At 42.7% G+C, this 17502-nt stretch overlaps 1 protein-coding gene across 2 annotated transcripts in view; it reads right to left on the reverse strand.

Moving 5' to 3' along the window:
- Positions 1-2456: 2456 nt before the first annotated feature.
- SMARCAL1 (SWI/SNF related, matrix associated, actin dependent regulator of chromatin, subfamily a like 1) overlaps positions 2457-17502 on the reverse strand; it is a 36502-nt gene continuing 21456 nt past the window's right edge. Inside the window, exons 10-17 of one of the 2 annotated variants that reach the window (XM_064165578.1) lie at positions 15287-15427; positions 9912-10130; positions 9071-9141; positions 6712-6814; positions 5435-5617; positions 4832-4932; positions 3191-3287; positions 2457-2785 (exon numbers count right to left, since the gene is read on the reverse strand). In XM_064165578.1, coding sequence (XP_064021648.1) covers positions 2576-2785; positions 3191-3287; positions 4832-4932; positions 5435-5617; positions 6712-6814; positions 9071-9141; positions 9912-10130; positions 15287-15427 — 1125 coding nt within the window. In that variant the 3' untranslated portion in view covers positions 2457-2575. The remainder of the gene's footprint in view (positions 2786-3190; positions 3288-4831; positions 4933-5434; positions 5618-6711; positions 6815-9070; positions 9142-9911; positions 10131-15286; positions 15428-17502) is intronic. The other variant, XM_064165580.1, reaches the window with a different exon arrangement.

The raw sequence follows: 17502 nt of genomic DNA on the forward strand, positions 1-17502 counted from the left end.
CAAAACAAACCAACCAAACGAAACCAAAACCAAAAAAACACCACCAGACAAGCAGACCGGAAAAAAACCCAACACAACCCCAATCCAAACAGAAAAAGGAAGGAAACAATTTCTTTGGCTGCTTTATGATTATTTGGTTAAAAACATAAAATAAATTGTCAGACAATACATCTGGGGCAGAGCATCTACTGCTCCTACAGAGTTAAAACTTCCGTACAGCACATGGTCATAGCCTTCATCTACCATTACAAACAGAAAGCTCTGCCAGCAACCAAATCCAGCCCCCTCAGACAATAGCCATTGCCAGCACTACCAAAATAAACATGTTCACAAGTGACTAGAAGATGGATGGATACAGCCAGATCTCCCTGTACTCTCCTGCATGCCCCAGGCTGGCCAGATTCATGCTTTGAAGATGCATTTCAAATTGCTCCATGTTACTGCAAGAACACTGTGTGCTCCTGAGCTTGCCTGTGGGTCTCACTGCCAACCTGCACACTACCTTGTACAAATTCTTATCAGCAAGCCTTGGAGAGCTGAGTCTGCTGGTAGCTTCCCAGCCACTTCCTCACCGTATCAGTGATAGACTAATGGCGTAATTGGGTTAAGGCCTGAACAGTCTTTCCAGTCCCTTGATGTAATGACTAAAAGCACTTTCCTGCAAGAGTCTTCTCCCTTTTTACCTCTAGCAAGGATAAAGCAAACCTCAAGTGTACTTGAAGAGCCTTTGTGTAACTGCAGCAAACCAGCTGAGAATTTATGGGTCCTAACAAGGAAAAACAATGCACCTTGCATTCCTCTGCAGGGCTGGGATTTATCAATCTATGGATAAGATAAATTGAGTCTGAGAAGCAGAATTCTCCAAGGGTACTTTCTGCAGGTGTTAGAAGAATATTCTTTTCAAGTAGAAGATAATTACTCCTGCAGGAGATGACAATGAGTATACAAATAATGTCTTCTATGTCTTTTTCAGTAGGCAGACAGCAACATTGCTCACCCCTTGCTCGCAACAGCCCTCTCTGCGAGTAGAAAGATGACATATCCTAGGAACAGATTAAATACACCATGTTCAAGAAGACAGACATCACAAAAAAGTTGAAAAGCCTGTATTTATCTCCTGGACAGTTGTTGGAGCAAGTAGCTCTCTGACTCAAATCCAGAGATAAAGTATTTCCTCTAGCTGGCCAGTCACACGATCCTCAGTCGCACTCCCCCCCTTCACTTATTCACACCCAGCAGCGTCTGCAGTCAGGAATGAAAAGCACAACTGCATACACAGCCTGCGGGGCATTTCCATGACGGTACTTGCTCAAAATGGGATAATCGAACCCTCTGATGCAGGAAAAAATACCCCATGTATTAGCAAGTTCATCTTTTGGCACAAATGTTTACCTTCCTGGCTGTCAAAGAGGAGTCTTTATCCGGTGTCTGTGGTATCTACACGTCACCAAGCATAGCACCTGCACAGCGTGTTAGTTCCTGGCCTCCAGAAACTAAATGCAAGCCTTAGCTTCAGCTTGCTTTTCCCTCACCCTGCTCTACAGATTATGGTTATGAAACATAAGTTGCTGGTACCTGGGTGAAATTGTATGTTCTGGTATTTTCCAAGGATCTTTCAGTGCTAAAACCAGAAGGTTGAAAGACATTAATCTGTCACCACATTACATCACGCTGGCGATAACACATAAACAAATTAAAGACAACCATGCAGAGATGCTTGAGAACACCAGTTGTGACAAAGAGCCATTTAGCTTTACATCAAAACCACAGCAAAGGTAGCCTCTAGAGTTACTGCAGAGGCATCACAACTGTGAAATGGTTGTCGAAGAGACAACAATTGTGCCACAAACTCCTGAAAGTAACGGCAATCCCTGAGCAGCTAGGCTTCATCCTCTGCAGCCAGCAGAAGCTTCCACTTCCACTGACACAAGCAGCACATGCCCTGGCACAGATCCTAAGACTGTAGCAGCTGAGGCCAGAGATCAGCATGCTCTGGCAGACCATGTGCCTAACGGGCAGTGCACACTTCCTGGCAGGCAGGGACTGCTCTGCAAAGACAAAAATCTGAGGCTGAGGCTCTCCTTCACAAAACAAAGGCCTGTCTGGATCTTTTCTCCTCACTGCTAAGCCAAACACCAGAGAGACAGTTTGTGGTAACCCAAGTAAGAGCCAAATTTTGCCAGTCAACTGACTCCCATAAATACAGACTAAAATTCCTAGAGATCAAAGATTGATTGTCCTCTTCTGTTGCTGAGAAGTTAGTTTTCACAGTAGTTCTGCCTTGTGGACAGAAAACACTATCTGCTTGAAAGCTGGCATACTGAAACAAAGCAACACGCCATTTGGTCACTGGCAAAACCAGGACTGCAAAATGCACAGGCTGCCAGATGTATGCTGCTCATCTGTCACACTGTCAGACTGCCTTCTCTTCCTCTGGGATGAAATGCACTTAGAGATACAGAAAACCTACACACTTTTATTTTGGAAACTCAAGAAATGATAGGTGATTGGTTTTGTTTTCTCTTTTTTAATGATGATAAAAAAATAATTGCCACCATTGTGACTTTTGCTGTTATCATGACACTTTAAAAAACTCCTCGATACGTCGCTTTTTGGGGGGACTCACTGAACTTGTCTCTCCTGCTGCATCTTGCAAAGCACTGCTAGAGTCAGATTTGCAGCAAGCATCAGCTGCCTCCAAAAGCAAAGCTTCATCAATGTCATCTTTGCTCTCAGAGAAGGCCCTCTGGAAAAGACTGTAGATGGTCTTCTGCTTTGGATCTGGCTGAGAAATTAGAACAAACAGAATCAGCATACGTGCTGTGACATAAAAACAAAGTGACCAACAATCAGAGGGCACTCACCCTGAGACAGTGTACACACATCTATTTATCATATAAAAATATATATATATATAGCAAGAAAGAGAGAGACCTATAGACACACTCCAGAGACATATATATGCTATGGAGGCTATCATGTGTTCTTGCATGCAGCACGCTAGACAGCTCTTTACAGAGTCCAAGTCAAGGTATGGATGCTGGGAGGAACTGAAGAATCTGCTCTGTAACATCAAAGGCAGAACAGCTGTTAAGGTCAGCCTGCCCATCACCTGGCAGTCTAGATGTATGCAAGCCAAAGTCCATTCAGCCTCTCCCAGGAACCTTCAGTACTCTTTAAGGTCAATTACCTTAGGGCAGTAATTAGTGGATTCGGCTGTTTCAGAGAAATTAGTTTCTGAAAGACCAGCTTCCCCCAGCACTTTGATTTTCTCCTGAATCATTGGCCTAGGAGAGATAAACAGGTATTACCACAAGGCAGAAAGTACAATGTAAGGACATGTCATCTACTGTATGTGGATGGAAAGAGATCTAACTGGGGTATAAGGATGGCTTTTCTACCATAGCTGATTAGTTCCTTAACCTGTCCTGCTCTTGTTTATGATGACTGTGTGCTGTCTTGGGCAATCAATCAATCAAATCAATCAATCCAATTTAAAGTAGTATCAATCCAATTTAAATAAGTAACAAGAAGAGGATTTCAGGATATTTAGAGAACACATATATCCAATAATGAAACTATTTGACTAAGGCAACACCAATGAAATCAGAACAAGAAGATGCAGATAAAGGGAGTCCAAACAGCCTGTGTGCTCAGGCTTCCAGGTAAGCAAGAGTAATCTCACTACTCTAATTTAGTCATTAACAGATATATCAGCATTTCTAGGGTATCTCCTGACGTATTGCAGAAGAAAGAATCCACCATCAGCCCAAGAAAATGAGAGGTCCCAAACACCTGCAGACTGCACACTGTGAAAGCAGCAGAGGCCACAGCACAATGAATGTATTTACCAAATAGCCTTGTTGTCTTGTTCTTTTTCTTGCCTTTAAAAAGGATGCCACTGTCCTTCTCTGGAGAGCCACATTTCCCTCCCATTAAGCATTAGTGACTGCACAGATAGCATTTCACAAATAAAGGCAGAATTACTGTCATTAACTTCCCATGAAATGTGGGCGATGCATCAAGTTTCCAGACTCCTGCATCGGAGGGTTATAATTATTTGCCATCGTGATATTCTGGGAGCTGCACAAATTCACTTAGTTCATTCATTCCTTTAAACACGGTAATGAAGATAGAATTTTGGACTCTAAATAAACCAGCTAGTGGGTAATTTCTTTCCACCATTTGCAGGTCAGTTCCCTTCCAGCACTAAGGATTCCTCAAGATCCTTCCCTTCTCCAGAATGTCAAAATTCCCCAGCATGACAGACCAGTGCTCACTGATAGCTCTCACTGTAGCCAAAAAGGCTCAGACCTCAGCTCTCCAGAGGTAGGTTAGTAGCACTTTTCTAATCCATCTGGAAGGGCTCACTGCAAGAGGAACAGTGCAGTCCTCCTCCACAGCTCCCTGTCAAAGCCTTCAGCACACTGCTCCTCAGACCTGATCCAAAATAAACAGCCATCTTCAGTGTCTGCTGACTTTGCTTAAAAGTACTCAGCACTTTATCCCAGCATACACATTTTCTGGGCTGTATCTAAGACAATTTCTTCTTATGGAGAGGCTGTGAAGGTTTTAGATGCATCAGCTCTCCCAGAATTTCTCTCAAGAGACAGTCCTTTGTCATACAACTACTTTCATTCCTCCAGCTCATCATCCATATAGTTATGCCCACTGTGGACAGGCCACGTCACCAGCTTACAGCAGCCCTCATTAGCATTTACTGCTCCTCCTCTCACAGGCTATGGAAATCAGTTCTAGCATTAAGCACCTTACATCACAAGTGACAGAATGAAAACAAGTGGCAGGAGAACCAAAGTGTCTCACTTCCTACCATAAGTAGTCATCTGCTGTGCCTTTAGCCACCAGGTAGTGAACATTAACAGAGCTGGTCTGTCCGATTCGATGTGCCCGATCTTCTGCTTGGATCAAAACCTTTACGTAAAAACACAACGCAGAACATTAAGTGAGAACTACAATACTTAAGGCACAGTGTAGGCACCAGAGAACAAGCAGATCTCATTTCTTGTACTTCACAACTATTTCTCATCTGGATCCTATTAACACCTGCATCCACAAACACAGACTAAGCCAAGAAGTAATCTGGAGCACTAGGTTCCCAAAAAGCATTGAGCAGTTGTCAAAAGTAGAGGGTCAGCACTGATGATGGACTCTTCCAGGTCTTGACTGGGCAAGTGCTTGAGAGGTGTCAAATTATGAAACGGAAGCAAACTTCCCTCTCATTGTATCTTCTCCAGCCAACAAGCTGTGTGACCAGACTCACTGGCTCAGGCCAAAGCTCCCAGGGGTGCAGAGACAAGCAGCCATAACAGAAAGAAAAACACTAGAGAAAGTCCCTTGTCTGTTACACCTCCTAAGTGCCAATGTTTCTGCTCCCCAGGGAGCATCCAACCTCTGTTCCCTCCAGAAAGCATACCCCTGGATTCCAGAAGAGCTCTGCAAACACCACCAGGTCCGCAGCAGACAACGTCAGGCCCATGTTTGCAGCCGTGAGAGACAGGACAGCCACAATCTGCTTCTCTGAGGCCTGGAACTTCTGGCACAGGGACTGCCGCTCAGCTGACAGTGTGGACCCATCAATGCGAATGTATTCAACATGCTGTGAAAAGGCAGAAGATGGAGAGCCCCGAGTTCCCTTCCCTCTGTCCTCCTTACACATTTGTGGATTCTGTTCCCTTCCCCGTAAGAGAACCAGGAAAATAAAAAAGTAGCATTTGTATTTGTAAGGTATTTCCCCATCGTTAAGGCAGAGGCACTGCAGCTCAGCATATAATGTACCTCCCCTCTGTTCACAATGCATGTCTTGTCCTCCTATCTGCTGCCCTCCCACCAGCCCTTAGCAACAGCCACAAGCTGGCGACTCAAGTACAGGGGAAAGGCAACTGGCTTAATACAAAGCTGAACACTGTGTTGATGTTACAGCTGCTACAACCTGCACAACTTGCCTAAGGCTTCCCTGGTTTGTTACACAAGGAGATGGAATCCTGCTCTGTGGTAGGCTCAAGAAAGGCAGGACAAACCTCAGTGATGCAAGGCAGTAACTCTTCAGTGTCCAACCTCCTTTCTGTACTGGAAGATGCTACCAAAGAGGCAAGTCACCACTGCCACTCTTTACAGTTTGGAATATTAGCTCAAACCATCCTTCACACCGCACTAAAACAACCCAGAATTCTTTAGAGGCATCCATGGAAGTCTCATATGTATAATTAGCCAAACACTTTTGAAGTCAGAGAGATGACTGGCAGGTCTATCTAGTCTCCCTACAGCATCCCAGTTCAAAAATGTAAGCACAGCACACAGGTGAATGAAGGCCACACAGGTAAATGAAGGCAGCCATAGCTGAACTTGGGTTGTGACATTCTTTCTCTGAGGAAAGCCTGGAGCACAAAGCAGAGATGGCCACACAAGGTAACACTCCTCCAAGAATTCACAAGCTCCAGGGCAGCTGATGGAGAATAAAGAACATCAAATTCCACAAAAGCCATTCAGCTAGTACAAACTGCATCCTGTGAGGCATTCACCCTGACAGCTCAGCTCCCTCAGTGAAGGGCACATTCAGAAGTACAGCAAGTAGAAATTATCTCTGCCACTAACTTTCATATGCAATCTCACTAGCCATAACTCTGGGGAGCTCTTAATCAGATCTGAAGCTGGAATACTGATCAAGTTAAGACAATTCAGTCAAGCACTTACTTTCTTCTCCAGCTCTGCAACTATTGCATCCAGCACAATCTTGTGGTGAGCGAACACCAGGAATTTATGGTTCCCACTTTCCAGTAACTCCAGAATGTATTCTCTAGATGAAGAAGTTTTAAAAAATTATAACCCACAAGATTATATAAAAGTATGTACTGAGAGAATGCAGGCTTTACTTCTAACAAATTCTAAAGCTACCACTCATCTATACACAGAAACTAGGAAATAGGCTGGCAGGCAAAAAAGGGTTGTAGTGAAATGCAAGCAGTAAGTAAAGTCTCATACAGATCAGAAAGACATGGCAGAAAAATCCATTCACTTTTCTTCAGCTGGACAGCTGCCTACATTTATACTTGGGTATCACTGAGAATCTGTTATATCCTGCTTGAAACACGACACCCCAGACCACTCACCTCCAAGCCATTTGTGCTTATTTGATGATCTCATTCACCGTTACGTATTTCTGACTTCTGCACAATCACAGTACACAAAGATAACCTGCACACAACTAACCCTCCTGTGTTCACTTAGGTTTGCTTTTATTTTAGAAGCAAAGGTTTCTGAAAGCACAGATCAGAGTATCCCAGTAGTTTCTCTTGCAAGAGTTCCCACTGACAATTCACTACAGCCTAACAATTTAAACCTAGCAGCTATTTCTAGGACTTACCCACATGCATACAGGCTAATGACCAGTGACAGGTAACAAGACTCACTCTTTTATATCCTACTGAACAGTGTTAATTAAACAGAAGAGTCTGGCTTTTGTCACAGACTAGTGGCAGAGCTACAGAACCCATTTCTGTGTACCAACTTGTGTCACAACTAGGCCAACTGGAGCCTGAACGACACCTATAAGCCTGAAATTTGTAACTAAGTATAGCAAGAGCTATCAGAACGGATGATACAGATGTCATCTTTTCTTTGCTATGCCAAAGTCGTTGTGAAGATCAGGAAGACCAAGTGCTTTGCTAAATACAACACAACTTAGGTCAGCAGCAGCTGTCAGAAACACTAAGCAGTATTTCCAGCACTGTATTAAGATGTATTGGTGCTTTCCAGACAGCTCCCAGGGTTTGTGACATTCAGGTGTCAACTGCCTGACAAAATAATTCACCTAAGAAACCTGGGAGAGAAGAAGGATTGCTGGATATCAGTGCAAACATTCAGTGTGCACGCAGACGCCACCGCAGTACGACTATTTCACGTCTCATTCCCGCATTCCATGGAACACATGGCTAGTCATTTCAACGGAAGAGCCTCAGCAAGGCTAAGGTGTGGGAGGTGCTGATGGTCACACAACATTGGCTAGATGGTCCTGTACTTTACCAGCATGGACTAAGTGGCATTTTAAATGTTACTAAACCCCAGGAAAAAAATATTAGTCCCTACCAGAGAGTCAACTAAGTGGCACTTGGTTATTTTACATTCAGTTCACACTTGTAACTGAATTAAAAGGAAAAGTCTTCTAACTGCTCACTAACATAAAAGGAAGAAACTCTTCCACAGAAACAAGCAGTGGGACTATGAAGTGCAGTTCTGCGCCAAACAGGCAAGTTCTGCAGCAAAGTCTGAGCCTGTGAAACCATACAGTGCACATCAGCTGGTACTTACATGCAGAAAGCTGCAGAACAGCAAACTGTTCCATGTTACTAGCATGATACTTGTTAGTAAGTGATTCTGTAAGACCTAAAGCAACTCCTTTGCAGTCCCAGCAGAAAGGGTAAGGATGAAAGGGCACAGAAAGTCAGGGAAGGAAATTATTCCAAGGGAAGACAGAATAAAAAGCACATTTATCATAGAAAGTTTTTGCTGCTGAGGTGCCACATGTATGCTATGGAAAAGCCAAGAATTTCAGCAGGGGCTATGACATCCTTAAATTACACTCCACGTAAAGCTCAGTCCATCTCCTAAGCTTTTTGGCTCATAGGGCTCCTGATGCAACAGGATTGCTGCTTTTCTCATCTCAAATGCTGTTTGTACCTTTAGTTTCATTGCTGCCTCCCACTCCCTCCCTGCCTAAACTGAAACAGGGCCAGGACCAGGGCACTTGATCCAAGTCTCAAACACCAGGTAATTTTAGATGGTTCAAATCATAAAATCATAGAATCAACCAGGTTGATGGTTCAAATGACAGTTTAGATCCATATCTGGAATGAAATCAGAAGACATATTCAGCCTAGGCACTCTGAGAGAAGAAAACATCTAGTGCACTGTAATTAAAATAACTTTTTTCTAAGCTGGCTCAAAGCTGTGCTTCCTCTGTCCCTGTACTGTTATCTCTAAGGCACTGTTTGCCTCTTCTCAGTGGAAAAACACATTTTACTGGGCAAGAAAGAAGCAATGACACGCAGCTTACACGACTGAGTGGATTTTAGCTTCTGCTGTTTTGCTGTAGAAGACAAGAAGAGCTTCCTTCTCCTGTTGTTTCTGCAGAGAGAAAAATAAATAAATATGAGTCTCAGAAGTGTCTTTTCTCCTTCCTGCTTACAGACCTGGGATGTCTGCTGCTGCCAATAAACACTTTACTTGGAAAAAAGTCAGCCTAAAAATGCACAGCAAGAGGGGACTGGAGGGGTAAATCTACTCGCCACTGGGTAGGGTAAACACTCGCTCCTATTTCTAAAACCTCTCTTCTTAACTCCTACTCAAATCCTACAAGTTGGATGACAAGCATATCACAGCTTTAGTTGAGAAAGCATTTCCCATCTAAAATGGCAATGAAAAACTCCAAGCTCTTACAGAGCTTACCATCAGCTTAGGTGCCTAGAACCTGCATTTGTCACCCATATAAGCAAAACAAACAACAAATCCAAAATGGACACTTCACATTTTTGTCCTCTGCTGTTCTCATAATGCAGCTTCAACAAGGCTGTGTTTGTAGAGTGAATGGGATTACACAGCAAGACAGGAGAGTACGTAGAGGCAGGAGGTACAAAAGACACTTAGAAAGGACTACCAGGAGTGGGAAAGGTATTTGGCACAAGGGGACAAAGTAGGCCACTTGAGTAAACAGTAACAAAAGATAAGCTGGTTTGACTGTGTTGTACATTCGTTTAAAGCTGTGCCTTCAGCATCCACTGCACCTCCACACATGGTGTGGCTCTGACCTCCCCTGGAATCCAAAATACTGGTTTGCCACTGATGTCTTCAAATAAAGGTACCTGAAATACCAATGCCTCATATAGTTTCTGACTTACATTTTTATATCCTTGAGCCATCTTCTTTGCTTCAGCTACCAAGACAGCTTTGTTCTTTGCACTAATGCCTTCAGGAGCCACCACGACCATTTTGCGCTGCTTTGCTGGAAGCTGGGAAAGCACATCTGACTTCAGGCGCCGGATCATGACGGACTCTTCCAGCAAAAGTTTCAGTTCAGTTAAGTTGGATGATCCAGAGTAGTCCCAACCCCACGGCAGCTAGGAAAGATCAAAGCAGTTAGCAGTGTCAAACTTAGAAGCAACTGGTCTGCAGGCAGTCCAAGAGTGGAAAAATCTTGCAGGGAAACTGGAGAAGCTGCTAATGGTCAGCAGAAGGAGATACTTAACAAAACCTGCAGTAAGATACAAATGCACAAACTAATCCACCCAACAAGAAGGTTACTTACAGCCTATCCTTTTTCTACCTAGAGTACTCAGGGACATGCAGGGAAGAGGACTACATAGAAAGATATGGATTCCTACCACAGCAGAGTGCCTTGACATTCATCTTCACACAGTAACGTGTTTCTGCTCTCCACTTGAAGCTTTGAGCAGGCTGACAGAACTCACTGCGGTTCTGTGTGCACTGATTCTCCTCAGATTTAAGCACAGAGAGGCCAAAACCTTCTCTAACAGCACTAGGACAAACATCCCTAACCCAGATGCCTTCACAGAGATGTTGCACTTGTCTGACATGCCTAGTAAATGCTAGGTCAAAACTCCCTGTTTCCCACTGTGACCTGTCTCTTGATCTTGCTTCCTAACATACTTTGTTTCTGCCATTATCATGTTTGGCTCAGATTCAAGCAAACCACAATTAAATTGTGTCCCAAAAGACATTAGTCCAAGCATTGTTTCTTCAAAGCATCAATACTTCAAAGCTCCTCTGAACAAACCCCTCACTTACTCCTTGAAGCACTTGCCTCTGAACCTGCCCTATCCTCCAAGATTCTGTGTGAAGACAACCTATCTCTGTTCAATTAATCTTAGCCCAGTACTCCACAGCCTATCACTTGTTCTCCAGGAAGGAACAACTAAGCTGACACACACTGGCATCAAATTTGGTACACTCCCCTAAGAAATATCCTTAAACAACTTCCTTTTGGACAGGAGACAAATAAGGTTTTTGTGCTGAAGTTAGAGAGGTAACTTTGTGCTGAAGTTTCACAAATAAGTATTATGAAATGCAGCTACAGTAATACTGAAAAACAAAGCAGGGCAGAGAGGAAATAGTCCTCACAGCTCTAATTACTGACAGTATGACCAAAAAAAAAAAAACAAACAAAAAACTGGTCTTGGAACAAACCAGAGTGTCCCTCTACATATGCATACATACATCCTCCTGAAATTAATATAAGGGAGATGTGAGTAGCCTCAGAACCAACCCTCCACTCTCATTGTGCCAGATTAACTGCTAAAATAAATTTAACCTTAAATCCTCCACCTCTTTTACTTGCCTTCCCCAAAATAAGCCTGCTCCAACACAGAAATGGAAGGGAAAAGTCCCAGAGTATTCACTGTACCCTCCATCCTCCCGTGGGATGTATGACACAACACATCATATCAGCCATGAGATTAGTCACTTTACTGACTGTATTACGAGATGGTGCTTTGGCAGAACAGGGATGGGCACGTGTTATGAGACAGAAAGAGGAGGAATCCAACAGATTATAGGCAATGAAGGCATCTCTGAGATCTGGAAGTGAGCATTCCTACTGCAGGTTGAGACGTTAACAGGACAATCTGCAATTCTACTGCCATGTTGCACTGATGTGAACTGTTACCTGGCTTCAGATTCTAGCACTGTGGCACCATTAAAGCTCATTTGACTTTATCCCTACATATTACAGTATCACCTGATTATGTAGAATGGGTTCAGTAAAGCAGGAAACAGTTCAAACCCTAGACACAAGGCCAGTTTAGAACCTGTAAAGCTAAAACTTTGGCTCTGACAACAGCACAGCAGTATGCAGCTGGAGGTACTAAGTCCACCTGGATCTAAGCCAAGCCCTCAAAATTCCAGCATGGGTATCACTGCTCTGCTTCTCTGAAGCCAGAAGCGCAATGCAGACACAGCCCTCAGGTCTGGCTGGCCCAAGCCCAGCCATTATTAGCTTTAGGAACACTGCACGAAAGCTGATGGTGCTGTACCCCAGTGTTTGTCTTTGTGCTGCTCTCTTGCCAGATATCTTCAGGGCTTGTGGGCCCAGCAGAGCAGATGTACAGAACCAAGAAGGACCCACCTGGTCCTGTACCCAGCCTCATAAGCTCCCTGCTCACACCACTCTTGCTGTGCTGGTAGCTAAGTAGCAGGGATCAACAGTGGCTGGGCTGCTGAGCAAAACCTGCTCTCCTCGAGCTCTACCCACGCAGCCCATGTTTATTATGGAAATGGAGAGTGAAAAAACAAGTAATGAATGTTTTGTGCCCCCATAGCACAGTTCATTTCAGAAGAGAAACATCACCATAACTGAAAGAAGTAGGCACAAACAGTACAGAATCTACTGTCATTTTAAACAGCACATGCAGGCAGAATCCCTAGAACATGTTAGGATTGCTGCATTTCCTTTATGGTGGCTGCTTCTGGAACAATTTGCAAACAAGGGAACATGCTAATTCTTTGCTGCATCTAGCAAGTGATTAAAAAAAGATGGTTATTTTTTGAATCAAAATAGAGTTTAGTATACCCTATTGTGGAAAGAAAAGAAAAGAAAGAAGAGAGACATTCATTTTGCAAAAATACACATCTGGCTTTGATCCACATTACAGAACAAATGCTTCCAACTGTGATTTTCTTACCAAAGTGTTACAGCATCTTACATGAGTCAGTAAACTTATTACAGTGCAAGAGAAGCTGCCAAACTCTTACAAATTCAGAGCATGTGCTCAGATAGAAATCATTTAATATTTGCCAACATCAGCCAATTTGAAAAATGAATTCACAGCATGTATTCTGGGAACCAGACTTGAGATATTTTGTAATAAGCAGGTGACATTTCACTTTTAGCACTTGTTAGGAGTACAGATGCTGGGAGGATGAAGTACAAAATGATAAACTTTTATATAATTTCTAATCACATCTGCAGATATTTGCAATCTTATGTCACAAAATATTCAACTGAAACTAGTCAGGTTTTAGTTTTAAATTAAGTGGTTCAGGTTTTAATTTTGTTTTTAGTCTTCTAATGCAATCATATTTATTATTAATACAAATAATGTAATATTAATACACAGCACTTTTCATCCTGAATGATCTCCAAAAGCCTTGCAGCCCCTCTGGTTCTGTGTAGTTCCATCTCCACTCACAATGCTGCCACTTTCAGGACAGAAAGAAGAATCTGTTTAAATGATGACAGCAAAAGTACCACAACATGTCCTAAGAGAGGATGCAACTGCTAATCTCAGGTTTGAGCTGCGAAAAGATACAAGATGGCCATACCAGAGTCTTGAGGGAACAACTACAATCGTCAAAACACCTTTTAATTTACTCCTTGTGCAGTGGAGCTGTGGCAAATTCATATTCAGCAGTCTCGTTTTTTTCCCCATATCTCTTAATTTCCAGCACCCCCATTTCTTCTCCAGATAACTAAATTTGTTCTAGGTTCACTTTATGATTTACTGACATTAGTTGCAGCAAAATGTCCCATGTGTGCACTAAGAAGACTAGTAATGTTCAACTGTCCAGTAGAGGCAGGTCAAATAGAAGCAAATTTGTACTAGAAACCCTGCAGAGTTTTTGACAGGAAGCTGATATAGATTGTGCCCTCCATGCTAAGTTTCATTGTGGGTTGAAAACTCATTTTACTCTGAATATACTCTTAGAACCTGGCCCTTGTAAAGCAATTTTCTTTCTTTTATTCAATTCAAGATCATACCTGATGTCCATATACCTCATAACTGAAGCAACAGCTGGTCGTGCAGAACTGTAGCCTTTACCCTCAAAGGGCTTATGAAATTTCAAACCTATATAGACTCACATGTTGCAATTCAACTTTGCTCTTTACTGATGAGAATCAATGAGATTAAAATACATCCCTTCATTTCCTTCTGGGAAGCATTCTGGACACTACTGATACAGGAATCTTTCAACAAAGATAATGAAGCTCAGCAGAAGGCATGTCTCTCTCCCGTTATAATTCCTACTATGGATGGAGAAAGTTTATCTTCTGCCAGGAAAGCAGTGCTTTGCTCACAGGAATGCTGCCATCTTCCAGAACTCAAGGTCTGTATCTGGAATTCTGAGTGCTAATGGCCTTATTTTAAATTAATGGCATCAGTGTACGAGTACCAAAGCCAAAGAACCACTCATGTAGCTTGAGCATTTGGACATGTGTAGAACAGCACTAAACTAGCTATGAAAGTAGAAATGGGCACTCAGATCTACAAAAATAAGGGACTTGTGGACTTTGAGAGTGCAGTGTGGTTCATCTTGACAGAAGCTTGGCATGTTAACTATGCCAAGCAGAGAAAAGAAAAGCAGACACAAAAGCATCCTACAAATAGCTGTTTTTATGGCACACACTGATGATGTTCAGTAGTTCTGTAAATATTCTGGAGCATGAAAATGGTCATTTGGTGAAAACTATTGCCCAGTCTTACAGAAAATAAGGCACAAGAAGTGATTACTTGAGAACAAAGCACAGCATGCAAGTTCAGGCACTACACGTCCATGCTCACGCTGCCAAGCCACATGCTTGCCTTGGAGGAACTGCAGGGCACACTGGGTTAGAGGGCTCTTGTTCTAAAACATACCTCAGGGGAACATCAGTTCCCTTTTTTCTGTCTATGCAACCAACACAGAAGATCCTAGAGCCTCCTTGTACAAGAGGCAGCCGCAAAAGTTACCCTCTTACCATTTTGTGTTCCAGCACACACAGCAGTCCTAGAAATGAGTTGCCCATATGTTGAGAGCAACACCCATCATGGCTGCAAATGCTGGCTTCCTGCAAAGCCAAGATCTTGCAAAGGTTGCATCTAATGAATCTGCTGAAAGCACTGCTGAGCAGCTGGCAGCGGTAAGAGAAGTTAACTTCTATTCAAGATAGGCTGACAATCAGTCACTAAAGCAGGCTAGAAACTAGTTTTGGCTTGGGCAGTTTTTTCACTCAGTCGGCTCAGACCTGCAGCTCTTTAAAAGCCTCTACCCAACTCTGCCCATTTAAAACACTCCCTAGCTATGGCCACCTTTTTTGGTTTTATAACGGCCTTTTGCTTCCCTCACTTCTCACTTTGAGAGCTTTCAAACTGCTACTCTGCAGCATTACTCTCTCAACATCAAACAGATGGAAAGTAAGAAAAAGCCTCTATATTTTGAAAAGAAATTAAATAAAATGCAATTTGCAGAGTCACATCTGTCACTTCCTCCACTGAAGTACCTTTTTGGCATCACAGTAGCGTAGCCCAAAGGAGTGGAACTGTGGGAAGAAGGTTGGCTGGACAGCCACGATCTGCGTGTAGAGCTCCGCAGGCCGTGACATGGCAGGGGTTCCTGAAAGCAAGATCACTCTCTTGGCAACCTGGGAAAGCAAAATGGAGCACTGTTACCATACAGCTTAGCAGATAAGCAGAATCTTCTAAGAAGTCATCCCTAGTCCTGAAAGAATATCCCAGAGCCATTGTCAAGGCACCTTAACTGGAAGCGTACTTCACTTACCACAGATACTTTCAGTCTTCACTGCCTGAAGACACTGACAAGTAATACTTAGAGCTTTTGGGAAGAGGACAAACATACTGCTTCTTATTCATCATCCACGTGCTGTGAGGGAAGGGGATGTATTTTTCGGTAACAGTACTTTCTGAACTGGCATTTACTCACAAGGCAGGTTAGTATCTCCTGCCTGGTTCAGCATTTCATTGGGTTTGAGAGGTCACAGGAAAATGGCACACCCTCTCAGGCACATCCTCACTCTCAAAAAATTCTCATGTAATAAACCTGCCACAGCAAGCCATACACAGCTTGTCTTCCTCACAAAAGCAGAGCAGATCCAGAGAAGCAGGACTTTTTTCCCCTTACTTTTTGCTCTTTTTTCTTTTTTTTTTTTTTCTTTTTTCTTTAAATTCTACTAGCAAGAGGGGAAAGATGAAGCTGCTTGAAGCAGGATCAGAAGATGCTGATCTGACAGCATGGTGAGTCTAGGCACAGCTGGCTGGATGCTAGATGCTACAACATGAGCTAATAAATACAAATCACATAAAAAGGTTTTTAAACATGTCGTAGGTGAGACAGGAAAGGGGGTAGGAAACCTGTACCTAAAACAGGTGTCCCCAAAATTGAGGCAAAGCCCCCATAAAAGCCTCTAAGATGCATTTCTACCCTCAAACCTCCATTACTATGTAATTCTATTATTTGACAAGAGCTATGAATTCCTACTGCTGTAAATTCACCTATAGCAGTTAAATTACACATGCCTTTTAATTTCCTGCATGGCTTAATGCAAGCTCATTAAAATAACAAAGAGCTTCCTGAGTGACATCTGTACCAACAGCTCGTTCACATTTAAATGAAAAAGAAAATTAAATTCTTCCAGCATTTCACTGAGGTCTATCAGCCACCCAAATCTATTGGGCTGATGCACCCACTTGCCGATCACATCTGGTGGGAAAAGAGGTCACAGGTCAGGCACCGGATATTAATTCCAGGACTTTTTATCAGATGCAGGTATGTATGTTGCAATCGAGGTGGGGCTTGCCTTCTCCCTCCATCCCTATTCAGAAGATCAGAAGGAAGTATCACCAAAAAAGCAGACTATTCATTGAGCAGAGGTCAAAACTTTGGACATGTCAGAAGGTGAGAGTTAGTTTGCACAAGGATTTTTGATACTCCAAAAAAGAGGAGTCAGAGACCAAAGATACCAGATCGCACAAGGAAATAAAGTGAAAAAGCAGAAATTAGGTCAGCTTTTAAAATTAAGGTAATAGTGGAGATCGACTGAGCAGAATCTAGACAACATCTGATGCCTTGCAGAATCCTTTGTAGAATAAACTGACATCACCCTGAGAAATCTGTCAGCCCTATATGTGCAAGAAGCCTCCAAATTAAACCTTTTCCTCCTGGACTAGCAGAAGGCCACTGCTAGCAAAAAAGATGACATACAAGTCATACAATTTCATATAGCTCATTCCAAGTAACTCTGGATTAAGCCAGAAGAGGGAAAAGGTCATTCAAAACAGTTACAGCTTAATCTGAATTCACAACTTCTAAACAGATAGGGTATCTAAACACTGAAACCACTGGCACAGCTTCTACAATTAACTATTTAGAACAAATCAAGAACTAAAACCCAACAGTGACAAGAATGACAACAAAAAATCCCAACCAAGCTCAAAAAGCTCTACAAGTGCTGTTAAGAACTTGAGAAGTTAACTCAAGAAAATTGCGTGGAATATAGGTGGTCTTAACTCATTATCCCACAGGCTTCTTCTTGTTTTAAAATCAATAAGAGAAAGAGCCCAAGGAAAAAAAAAGGAAAAAAATACTAAGACAACAAGTTTCTGAGTGCTGAAGGCTTACTTATAATTCTGGATGAAATAAATGGCTTTGATTATCATTTTTTCTAGTGGCAACTCACTTTGAGTAGATGCCAGTAAAGAT

Source organism: Pogoniulus pusillus, chromosome 2, assembly GCF_015220805.1.
Source record: "Pogoniulus pusillus isolate bPogPus1 chromosome 2, bPogPus1.pri, whole genome shotgun sequence".
In the NCBI taxonomy this organism is placed as follows: domain Eukaryota; kingdom Metazoa; phylum Chordata; class Aves; order Piciformes; family Lybiidae; genus Pogoniulus; species Pogoniulus pusillus.